The following is a 13091-nucleotide window of genomic DNA, read 5'->3' on the forward strand; positions in this document are numbered from 1 at the left end:
CTTCAAAATTGGTACTGTCCTGTACCTTCCGACTGTTCATAATTATTACTCTTATGCAATTTGCCGGTCTGATTAGACAAATGAATAGGTGATTCATTACTCGATGTGAGACCATCACCTGATGTGGCTTGAAAAGTACCATATTTGCTCTTTAAGAACAGGGTCTCTGAATTATCAAACCTTTAACCCACCCATGGTATGATAGATTTACAACCTTTCATGGGGGGGGGATTATCATAAAAATGTATTTACTTCTTGTTTTGTCTTTCCATCATCACAAAACTGATTATTTTGTCAGAAACTTTTGTTTCTAAAATATCAATCACAAACAACCTAAATCTTACAAAAACTAAAAATTTAATCACTCTTCTGTAGAACTTTAGTTATGCACAAAGCAAATCTCAACCTTACAGCAAATCTGATACCACATACTTTATTACTGAACCAAAGTTTATTTTTCTTTCTAAGATTTTCTGTGCTTTTCAACCAATTTGCTGCTAATCCAGTAAGAATTGTAAAGATGAGGAGGAGAGGTAGAGAATGAATACTGCATTGCAGGTTGATTTCTGCTAACTATAAGGAATAGTCTGAGGATCAACTTATGTCTCTTTGGCAATGCCACACACACACACACACACACACACACACACACACACACACACACACACACACACACACACACAAAAGGATAAGTTTAGCACTTGTGTGTACATTTTCACCAAAATTATTACCTTAATTTAGTGTTTAAAGACACATCTGCTTTCAAAGCTATGATGCACTGAATTTTTTACCCTCTGTCTGTTTATATATGATATGGTGAGCTTTGATGTCAGCCCTCTATTTACCAATATTCCCCTTTCTGAGACTTTATCTTTACTGAAAAATGCTTTTTCCTCCTGATATTATCGATCTTTTCAATTCTGTCATCCATGCTAGCACGTCTCTTGGAAGGATACCATATATAAACAGAGGGTACAGTCATGGTCTCTCTCTCCTCTCTAGTCAATTTCTTTATGGACCATTTTGAAAAAAATGTCCTTGATACTGCTATTCTGGCTAAGATATATTGATGATATTTTCTATATTTGGCCACACAAGGTCAGATGCATTAGACTCCTTCCTCCTCTGTCTCAATAGCCAGCATCCCAGAATCTGGTTCACCATAGAAAAAGAAAATAATAATAGCATCCTCTTCTAGATACTCTAATCATGTGTCTTCCCAATGGCACCCTTTCTTTCTCAATTTACAGAAAACTCACCCACACACACAGGTGGTTATATAATAAACTTTCCTATCGTCTCTCCTCTCAGCAGTATGGTGTTATCAAAATCCTTGTCAAAAGAGCCTCCAATCTCTATTCCACTCAGGATTCCCTGTCAACTGAATTCTTCTTTATTCACCAGACCTTCTAAGCCAACGGTTACAATGCTAAGAAGATTAACCAACTGGTTTTTTCCTCCCTTCTCCTCACAACCTCAGAAAAAATAGCCAGGATTCTAAAAAATATATAATCTCTTTACTGCTTTCAAACCTCATCTGGTTGCTGGTTGCCTTATCTCTTCCCTCCACTCCAAGGATCTACTTCCTCCCTTCTCTGTTCCAGGTCTTTAAATTATCTTATTATGGTCAAACTGAGAGATCTGCCTAAAAGAACACAGAAATACATCCATCGCCATAACAATGGCCAGTCTGATCCTGCTGACCATGCTTTTGATACCTTGCACAGAATTAAATGACCTACTATGATTCACAACAACAAATAAAAACTCAAAAGACTTTTCTTAGAATCAACAGATTTGTTAAACCAACCTAATCTTAATAAATATGGAAGTGTTAAACTTCCCAAGATTTGGGAAACCTTCTGTGGGACTACAGATACAAATAATCCTTGTCCAATTCCCCATTCTGATGTTTGACCACATCACTATATTTGATATTGCCTGCTATTCAAGATTATCCTCGTATTTAGTGTTGAATACTATAGGTACTCCTTTTCTTTGATCACTATTGTCTAAATATAACATCTTGTATTTGTTGCTTAGAAGAATCTTACTGCTTTTAACTTCTTTGTTTCACTAATATCTATCATGTTTGATCTGGTATTTATCCACTACTTCTGCTAGTTCCATTTCTTTTCCACTGATGCTTCTTATATTGATAGTGCCAATCTCATCATCAGTAGCTGACTTTTCACTGTTCATCCAGGTGATAGCTAGCTTTCGGTTTAAGCCAATAAGAATAGTTGGCTAAATCCCAAATTATCAACTGTCCTTGTTTGTATTTGTTGTTTGTTCAGTATCCAGGCAGATTCCTACTAACAGGATGCACACAACAAGGTGAGGACTGGACATCTTTCCAGAATCCCTGGTTGGTTCTCTGCATTCCTAGATCTCAATATGGCCTCAAAAGGCCACATTGAGGTCCCCTCCTAGTTAGTCATCTTTGACCCTTAAGCAACTCCTTAAGGTGAGAGAATCAACTAAGGTAAATATGGAAGAGATGTTTCACAGTATAAAACAGAATGAAAAACAAGGTGGGAAAAAGGAATTTCAGAAAATTGGACAATAGTGATCAGAAAAGACTTACGAGTAGATTCTTCTTACAGAAAGTGATAAGTAAAAATGGAATGAATTTAAGGAAAGATACGATATGTACAGATAATGGCACTCTCAAAATGAGTCTTTGAACTTTATATAACAATAAAAAAAATCCAAGCAAGATTAATTATCTAACAACTTACATTTTGCATTTTAAAGGATTCTTCTTGTAACCTTTCAACAGCTAAAATCTGATCAATTGGTATCCTACAGAGCACTTGATCACCTAGAAGCAAGTTCAATTTTATACAGATCAATTATTTTGATTATACTCTATATGCTCAAATAGCAATATCAATATTATGCCACTGTTTCCAATTCAAATTAAGGTGGAATTAAGCTTAATAATCATTATTGTAAACATAAAGAACACTGTAAAGATATGGAGTTCATAAGAAACGAAAAAATTAACACATTTTATTGTCAATAGCTGCAATTTTCTTTTCAGGAACTGATCAGTGAAAATACTACTCAGTGGATAATTGCAATGCTGAAACAAACCATGTCATGTAAAGATATGGAAGTCATGGAAATATAAGACCTTGAAAAGACCTCACTTGGACTACTGTTTGCAGGTCTGGTCTCTTGGTTTCCATGGTGATTCTAATACATGGAGGAAAAAGTGTTAAAAATGATATCAGGATTGTGGAATACTGATATGAAGACAGACTGAGAATTTGTAGACTGCAGATACTAACAAACAGGAGTAATATAATTGAAACTCACAAACTTCCGAAACGGTCATACAAGATTGCAGTAGATGGAATTTCTCATTTTATGAAGGGTGGGAATTGATGCAAGGGTTCCTTGGAAGTTGAGAATGAATGCTGTCAAGAAGGGATGAGGGCTAGATTTTTCTTTTATAGAGTGGTGTGTGACCGGAATGGATTACCATTGGATGTGGTGTGTGCAAGTGGTCTGAATAAATTCAAGAATAGGTATGACAGCTAATGCAGATAATATAGCCTCCCTTGATGAGTTCCTGACTCTGGAATGCTCATAATAATAAGAATTTCAGAACTATACTAAAAATGAAAATATAAGGCATCACAGTTTAGGGGATTGGTTATGGAAGACCCTGACACTTCTAATGATTGGTCACTACAATGTCTGTCAAATGAGGAAGAGGAATGGAGTGTAGTGTTATCAGCAAAGCTATGAATAGGGTTTGACATTGGTGAGTGATCATTTATATGAAAAAGAAACCTCACTACATGTCATGTTTGATCCAGAGGAAACCATGACATGTAATGAGTGACCTCTGCATCAGACTTATCAAATGTATGTATTAGAAACATCAAGAGCAACCATAAAAATTTCTTCCGACCTTTCCATGGCTTCTCTCCAGAGGTAAGTTTGGATGCCAGAAGATCAACTGGGGATTGAGAATGGCAGAATCCAAATTGCTGATCACTAGTTAATTGGTGGATTTTCAGATGGTAAAGAAGTTGGCTGCTGATGGCCTTCTCCATGTTTTTTTTTTGGGAGAATTAAAGAGCAATTGGACAATAGTTTGTTGGCTGACTTTCTTTTTTGAAAAGGGTTGAATGTAACTTATTTCCATACTGTAGGGTTGAAGAGGTGATGGATTGGTCCTGATGGTGCCATAATAACTCCCCCACCCCATGTGATTAAAACTTGTGCTTGTGAGCTCAAGTTTTTACAAGTCAAGTACCTGAAATAGACTCCAACTTGCTAGGGAGGTGTTTAAACTTAATTACGTAACTTTAAAGCACTTGCCATTCACTCCAGCTAAGCATTCCACTCACTTACCACTTGCAATGCAAACTATCAGTCAACCATCCCTATAACCAACTGACTATCCATCCCCATCCTACTCAATTTCAACAGTAGTTTATACTGTTGTACTCTTAACAAATGCTTTAGCAAAGTCCATATAAATCAGTGTACAAGCATCTCCTCTGTCTAATACACTAGTCACTCTATTCTAAAATGCACCTAAGTTACTAAAACAAGACCTCCCCTGAAAAAACACCATGCTTGAAAAGTTTACATTCTCATCAATCCAGGTTTGTATTGTGCCTCTAACAACCTCACCACTGCACCTGATATATACACTAGCCTATACCTGGACACCACTGACTAGGATTCTCCCTTATGCAGCGGTACTATTTTTTTTTATTCTTTTCACTCTTCTGAGGAGACTGTCCCTGTTGCCAGACTTCTTGAACAACAGCCAAGGGCACTGCCAGCTATATCCCATCTAGCCCCAAAGCCTTATTAAACATCAAAGATACTTAATATTCTAAACACTTCTCAGTCTTATATCCTCCTTCCTTCCTAAATACCCTAATGAAATACCCATTGAACATTTCTGTTATATCTGCAGCAGACATGACTTGTTTCATCTCTAGCAACTAAAGTTAATCTTCCATATTCACCCTTTCCCTCTACTGGCAACATAAGTGTAGAATTCTCTAGGGTTTGCTTTACTGCTTCAGCCAACACCCTTTCATGTGTCAATTTCTCCTTCCTCACTACACTTTTCACCTTCCTAATCTGAGTCTTATACTCCTCATTCTACTAAGGGGTACTCTGTTCTTTACATCTCCTACATAATATCCTCTTTCTCAAAAGGTCCTGCATAATTCCATGGTTCATCCATTTCAACCTCTACTTAATTAATCCTCCTAACTTTAGGAATATTTTTGTACAAATATTTCTTCCCATCAGATTTGTTTACTAATGCTGGACTTCACCCACACACTTCCTCTTAACATTGATGACCTCCTCTCTTTTGACTTCAAATCCAATTCATAGTTTTGCTGATAACAGTACTCTCCATTTTTCTTCATCTGAGAAACCCTGTAGTACCCAAATGAAGCTTCGAGATCAGTCACAACCACTGATCTCATTATTCTCAAATAGGGATGAAGAAAACTTAATGAACTTCAATGCTGTTAAAACAAAGTCCTGTCTACTACCCACAAGAAAGATCCTACTTCACCCCCTCTTACTTTTGATAATATTCTGATATCCTTTCAAGATCAGTTTCTTCTTCTTGGGCTAACTTTCACATCCAGCTTATCCTGGCATAAACCTATTACATCAATAGCCTCCTCAGTCTCTAAAACTGGCTTTTTTTTTTTGCTGAACATTACTTCTCTTTCTCTCTCAACTTCTAACACTTTATAAATCTCAAATCTGACTAAGCTTGGAATATTGTTTCGCATTTGGAGTGGTGTACTCAAAACCTTTCTAAAAGAGGACAATCTACCAAATAGGTTACCTCCTCTCTCTCTCTCACACACACAGTACTTTCAAGGGTGCTTACTCTGCAGTACTGGCCACTGCCATTCCTCCAATTATGTAAGAACTAGATCAGCCACTGGTCAACATCTTCTTTTATTCCATCTACATCTGTTTTTTAGACCATCCTTCCCCATACTGTATTTTCAAAGGAGTACAACCTCCAGCTTTTCTAGAAACCTGTCAACAGATTGCTTTTTTCTCTTTAATCTGCCCACACAAAGGCATTGTTGTGAAGTTATTTGATTTCACATGCGCATGTGTGTGTGGGGGGGGGGGTATGAAAAAAACTGTTCTATAGTATCTTTATGAAGGGAAATATTTACATACTTCCCCTCATAAAGATATTAATGCTAAATGTATTCAGAATAAAGAAAAGGAGTTTTTGGCATTGATTAGCTCAACTTGGCCAAAAGTTATAAGCATTAGTGAGACTGAAGCCAAAAAACAGTAGAAGAGCATATCAGCAGGAGAGATGCAGGGGGTGGGCCATTTGAGGCTATCTGGTGTGAGACAGAAGCCAACAGGATGAAATATATAGTTGGTTAGTGCTATAAGGCCAAAGGGTATATAAGAGAGAATGTAGATGGCATGCACTAGCAAATTAGCATGACAAGTGGAATTCGAGAAATTATGGGGACAGAGACCTCATAAAGGAATGGATACAGGGATGAAAGGAAATGGAATTTGTATAACTGCTAAGGGATCATTATCTTAGCAGCTACTTGGAGATATAGGGATTCAACCAATCGTATTATTTGCTATCTGTTTCATAATGTTGTAGAATTTTCCAAAGGGCATAATGCCAAATAGAATCAAAAGCTCTCTCTAAAGTAGATAAATAAAACTATGGCATATTAGTTTAATATATTTTACGTATTTTTCCCCAATGATACAGAGGATAAATATATGGTCTACTGTACTCCTATTCTTTATAAATCCAGCCTGATGGAAGTCTGAAAATATTTTGCCTGGATGACTGATGAGACTAAATTTCCTACAATTATTGCACTTTTTACTGTTTCATATTTTTGGAATTGGAAAAATAATAACTGTGTGCCCAATCTTTTGGCCAGATCTCAGTGCCCATACTTGCTGGCAAATTTTGTGAAATGCACTAACAATATGTTATCTCCTTTCTACAAGTGGCTCTGAAGAGATATTGTCAATTCCTGCTGTTTTTTTTTCCACCTGTTTTTGATCTTAAATTAGCTCTTTCTACTTTTCACTATTCTCACTGGGACAATTCCCTCTAAATTTTGTTGGTCCAATTTATCATCATACTTGAATAATCATACCATTTTTTCATGTTCAATAATATTTATTCCAATCTTTATCCTCAATTATCTAGCTCTTACAAAAAGAAAAAGTTTTCTTAATTTCTTAACGAGCCTCCATAGCTCAGTCAGACGAAGCCCTCTGATCAGAAAGACCTGGGTTCAATTCCCATCCATGACGTGAGGAACTTTTATCTGGTCTCTTTCAACTAAAGGTGAGTTAGCCGGTCTCATAAGGAGGTGGGGAGTTTTTTTCACCTGGAAACTTGGGTTTTTCATCCCCCCAGAACAGGCAAACTGGCTCCGTTAACACATGTGGATTACAGCCATGAATATGTCCCAGCCATATGTCGGTCCTGAGCACGGATAAAATTGGGGGGGGGGGGGGGGGAAGCAATGGTGAACTACCTGTAAATATCTCATCAGGAATACTTTGTAGGCAATGCCTACAAAGTATTCCTGATGAGAAGTAGATATAGGGATGAAAGAGAAAATCAGTAACTTCTTAATTATTTGGCATGCTGTTGCATGGTTATTCTTTAGAAGATTATCCTCAATTTCTTTGCACTCTTTGGATTTTGCTAGCTTTATTTCCCCTTTAATCTGCCTATTCAGATAACTATACTGTTCATTGCTATTCTCAATGTTCTGAATTAAGTTGTAATCTTCTCCATTGATCCCAAAGCACTAATATTTCTTGGATAATCCAAGGTTTATTGACATTTTCTTCCTAGAATATTTTCAGTTGCTTTAATGACTGTCCTTGAAAACTGTTGGCAAGAGACATCAGGATAATGAGAATATAAGTTATTAAAGGAGTTTTTATAGGATTGGCACATTGACATTGAATACTTTTTTCCCCACGTGACAAGAAGAGACAGAATGAGGGATCACCCCCTGGAAACTGAATAAGAATGTTAGAACTAGATTTTTTTCTTTTCTTGGAGGGTGGTGAATGAGTAGAATAGGTTGCCAGAGGTGGGTGTGAGTGCTTTGTCAGTAAATGAGTTTAAGGAGAGATTTGATAAGTATTGTGTGAATAATGGGTCTCCAGTGATGAGTCTTCTGATTTCATGGAGATACCTGTATAATAATATTATCTAAAAAATTTTGTCTTGCTATCCATATGAAGAATAAACAGTGCACTTAGAACAAAGCTACATTTTTGAGGAAAATTATCCTTTTGAACCAAGCAGAAGTTTGCACAGTGAACCTGATGAACTGATACTGGGAAAAAGTTAGAAAAATTATATCTTGTTAATGAAATGGCTAGGTCAAGAAATGTTCTTGTCAGTGAAACACTGATTGCAGAGTGCAAATTTTTGTTTGCTTTTAGCTCCATCTGAAAAAAAGATATAACATGGATTTTTTTTTATTTTTGACAATGATTATAACAAATCATTATACAAATTATAACCCTTGTAACAAAATATTTGTTTCAGGAAAATTCCATAAATCATACAAGGAACAAAGCTGAGGGAAAAATCATAATAAAAGAGGTGGAGAGGGAGAAGAGTAACAAGTTTATAAATAATTACCTTTTGATTTAGCATAAAGAAACTCCTGGGTAGTAAGGCAGAAATAACGTCGTTTAAAATTCTTTATACCAAACTTCTTTCTTCCTTGAGCTCTTTTGATCATAACTCTATATTAAAATAGCATAATTAAGCATCAGGTATTTTTCAAAAAGAGTTTTATATATATACAGGGTGTTCGGGATAAATTTGACAGTTTCGTAAGGAAAAAGAAAATCTTCTTTGTATCTATTAAATTTAATGAATTGACAAAAAAACATTACAGGCAGAGTTAATTACAATACTATCAACAAGATTTACTCAAAATAACCACCATTAGCATCGATCACAGCTTCAATTCTGCTTCGGAACCTCGAACAAGCTGATGCTACAGTCTCCCTGGGAAGGGCCGCAAAAACTGTTTTAATTTTATCCATTAACTGGGCTTTTGTATTACTGGAAGTGCGATTGGTGTCTTTTTCAACTGCGCCCCCATACAAAATAATCCATGGGGTTAAGGTCTGGGGAGTTTGGAGGCCAAACATTTGGACTGGTGAAGTCGTAGAAATTTTCAGACAACCATTTTTGACTTTTCCCAGAGGTGTGGCAAGGGGCCGAATCCTGCTGCCATACATACGGCCTACCATTGGCTACCCTTGTTATCCAGGGCTTGACTACAGTTAGCAACTCCACGAACAAAGCCCGAATTCCAATGCCAGGGTTCTTCAACACCTGTTCCTGCAGATTTGCGAGGAATTCTGCTGTACGAACGCAATCAGATCGTCTGCTAGGGATCTTTCTTCTCGTAGTCACCATTGCAAGTCTCTAGTTCATGCCTGATTGTTTTTACTGTATTCAGGGAGCATTGGGCAGCAGTCGTAATATCCTTATTTTGATGGCGGGCACGAATCATCATGATACAAGTTATTCTCTTCCATGATTCAGGTGGGTTCCAGCTATCCATCCTTTCTGACATCTTGTATATGAATGAAGAAGGGTCCAAACTTTTAAATGAAGAGAAGTGTGTGTTAATACATGTAACTTACGGAAAAATATAATTAATTATAAATATGTCAAATTTATCCCGAACACCCTGTATAACATACTAGTAGCAGAGTTATGAAGGTAACTTATGTTCTTAGGTGTTTATCAGAACTTTCCAGATCCCCCCCACCTCCTCGTATACATATATGTGTGTGTGTGTCAAATATGACAAGTGATTCATGGGGGGGGGGGGCTGATCCACTTCCTTTAAGTTGAGGACTTTCATACTGTTATATCCAACAAAATGATGTATATTACCATAATTTATCACTCTTATAATGAATCTCTTCATTATATTTGATTTTTGCTAGCAACCTGATAACTTATTGGTAGGCAGCAGTAGGAATAGAAATCTCAGGAAAATCCTACTATGTCAGCTTTAATTAAATAGTACTTTTTTCCTCCCAATGGTTTCTTAATGCTTGAAATTAAGCATATTTTAAAAAATATATTTAAAAAATATGATGCAACAGAAAGGAGTTCAAAGAAAATTTTAACATATATATATATATATATATGTTAAAAATATATATAAAATTTTTTTATATATATCCAAAAATAATGGATATATATAAACCTTTTGGAACCAAACTTTTTGAAAATAGAAGAAACTAGTGGCGCCACCTATTGTGTCTTTTGTTGTTGAAAGCAGCAACCTTCATTAGTGTTGTGTCAACTGTTTATGACATTTGTTTCATTAGGAATTATAGTGCCAAGAGTGACAGTGTGTTTTGACGAACGATCGGAAAATGAGTTTTAAACAGAGAGCTGCGATTGACTTTTGTGTTAAACTTGGTAAAAGTTTTACCAAAATGCATCAAATGCTTCAAAAAGCATATGGTGTCGAATGCTTATCCTGTACTAAAGTTTATGAATGGTTTAAGCGATTACAAAGCGGTCATGAGAAACTTGAGGATGATGAAAAGTCGGGCCGTCCAAAAAACTGGACTGAGTGAAGTTAACATCCAAAAAGTGTGTGATTTCATCAAAGAAAACCCGAAATCGTCCTTGAGATTGATTGAAGATGAACTGAGGATTCCAAAATCAACTGCACACAACATTTTCACCAAGAGTTTTAGCCTTCATAAATTGAATTCATGATTTTTTCCCCACAAGTTGACCGACAACCAAAAAATGTATCGAATTGAACACTGCAAGAACCTCATTAAAACCGCTTGTAAGGACTCAAACTTCCTTGAAACGATTGTTACTAGTGATAAAACGTGGTGTTTTGAGTATGAGCCCGAAACAAGGCACCAGAGTGCTGAGAATTCATTCCGCCTGGCCAAACTGTCAATGGTGAGTTTTATCTCGAAGTTTTGAAGCGATTGATGGCGAGAATTCATCACGTACAGCATGAATATCATGATGCAGGCAGCTGGCCACTTTTGCACCATCTCATCGTTCGAACATTGTGAGACAGTTTTTGAGCAAAAACCAAGTTTGTGTGTTGGATCACTCGCCGTATTCACCTGATTTAGCACGCTGTGACTTCTCCCCCCCCCTCCCGACTTCATTTGCCGATGAAAGGAAAGCGATACGACCATTGAAAACATTCAAGCAGCAGTAATCATGACCCTCAACAGTATCCCAAAAACCGATATAAAAACTCATTTAACAAATTAATTGACCGTGCCAAACACTGTATCGAAGCTGAGGGAGAGTATATTGATTGAAATAAATGATTCGAATAGTTATAATTGGCCTGTGTTTTATTTTCTATCAAAAGTTCGGTTTCTTTTTGGACAGAGGGTGTATATACATAAATTTTATAATTATTATTATTATTACTTCTCGTAGAAAGGCTTATATATATTGGTTGCAAATGATTACTAAATAACTTAAGGAATTCACAATGTATACTGGAATATAAATTAAAATAAACTTTAATATATACTTCCTATATTTCGGCAAACGTCATGTTGCCATCTTCAAAGGAACATAAGATTAAGACACATGCACACAGGCACTAAAAACAGCAAATGAGGTCGAAGCAAGGAAAAAACTACTGTTTTTCCTAAAGTTCTGATGGTGCCCCCTAGCGGGCGATATTAGGTATTCTTGGCTGTTGTGCTGAAGTTCTCAAGATGTACGTCTCCCAAATTTGGGGTAGTTTCATGCATCCAAATTTGTTGAGTTTGGCACGTTTCTTAGGGCTGAGGCTAATTCCATGAATAGTCTTTCAAATTTATACTTGCTGCGGTGTATTACTGTGGCCTTCTTCCACCGTATTCTGTGGCGTGTATCCAGAGCATGGTCTGCAAGCCCAGAGTGGCTGTACTGGTGAAACCAGATGTAGTCCTTGTGTTCTGAAATTCTGATATTCACTGTCCTGTCTGTTTGGCCAAAGTAGGACAGCTTACAGCTGCAAGGGACCTCGTATACACCAGTTAGGTCTATGGTAAGTGGGAGAGGTCTTAACTGGATGGTGGTGGGGAAATAACACCATGTTTGATTTCTAGAGAAGAATTTCCATATATCTAACCCGTAACCTACCCTTGGCACTGATGTGCTAGAGAAAGCCTTTATAGGTTTAAAACCTGTTTCAAAATACTGTAGTTAGGATGGATAAACTATTCTTTTAAAACTAAGCAAAAGACAAAAAATGGGTGCTGGAAATTCTTATTTCAATGGTAAGAACTGTAAGTAAGTTAGTTAAACACAGGAAAATTTTCTTTGGATTTCTTTATTTGAAGAGTTTTAATGTATCTGCAGTATGTAGGCACATGGTATCGTTTCTGCATTTTCCACAGCATTAAACAGTAATTCAGAAAAATATGTAGCTGATTTAAGAGTTAATGTTTTACAGACTCTAAATATACGTTCACATCAGTTATTTTTAATTAGTGATTCCTCTGTAGTATAAATGCTTGAATTTCTTGGATAGTCTCTATTTGCAATAATTTTTTTTTACTTTTTGAACACAAAAATATGAAGTGATTCTTTTGTTAGAATCAGTTTTAAGATCTTCAGCACATACATGTGTACATGCACGCACACACGTATATGTTTTAATTAAGTGATCTTAGTGAGATACGGAGGAGAAAACAAGTTAGTTAGCTAATATGGAAAAAGAAAAACAGTTCAAATATTTATACAATCCTATGATGTTTAGAAAAAGCAGAATATACACATAAGAAATACTAAATATTTCCATTCAAATGCTAAAGTAATGAATTTCTGCTTTCCTTTGTGCCGGGATGTATGCTCACCAATTTAACTTTAATTATGGAAATAAATTAAAGATACCAAGAAATTATATTCTTAGTGTCATCCTTTATCCAAGTGTAACTGAAAAATACTTTAACATGCAGAGACAAACAAGTTGTTGTTCCTCTGTATCGAGCCTTGATAAGACCCCATCTGGACTACTGTGCCCAGTTATGGG

The 13091-nt window shown here is 36.3% G+C and overlaps 1 protein-coding gene across 1 annotated transcript in view; it reads right to left on the reverse strand.

The window, feature by feature from the left end:
- Positions 1-13091, reverse strand: part of RasGAP1 (Ras GTPase activating protein 1) — a 210612-nt gene that overhangs the window by 23378 nt on the left and 174143 nt on the right. The window contains exons 16-17 of the mRNA XM_090414179.1: positions 8684-8790; positions 2742-2824 (exon numbers count right to left, since the gene is read on the reverse strand). Of these exons, the coding sequence (XP_090270305.1) occupies positions 2742-2824; positions 8684-8790 (190 nt within the window). The remainder of the gene's footprint in view (positions 1-2741; positions 2825-8683; positions 8791-13091) is intronic.

Source organism: Typopeltis vanoorti, chromosome 24 (genome assembly GCF_054136105.1).
Source record: "Typopeltis vanoorti isolate ZY-2024b chromosome 24, IOZ_Tvanoo_1.0, whole genome shotgun sequence".
Lineage (NCBI taxonomy): Eukaryota > Metazoa > Arthropoda > Arachnida > Uropygi > Thelyphonidae > Typopeltis > Typopeltis vanoorti.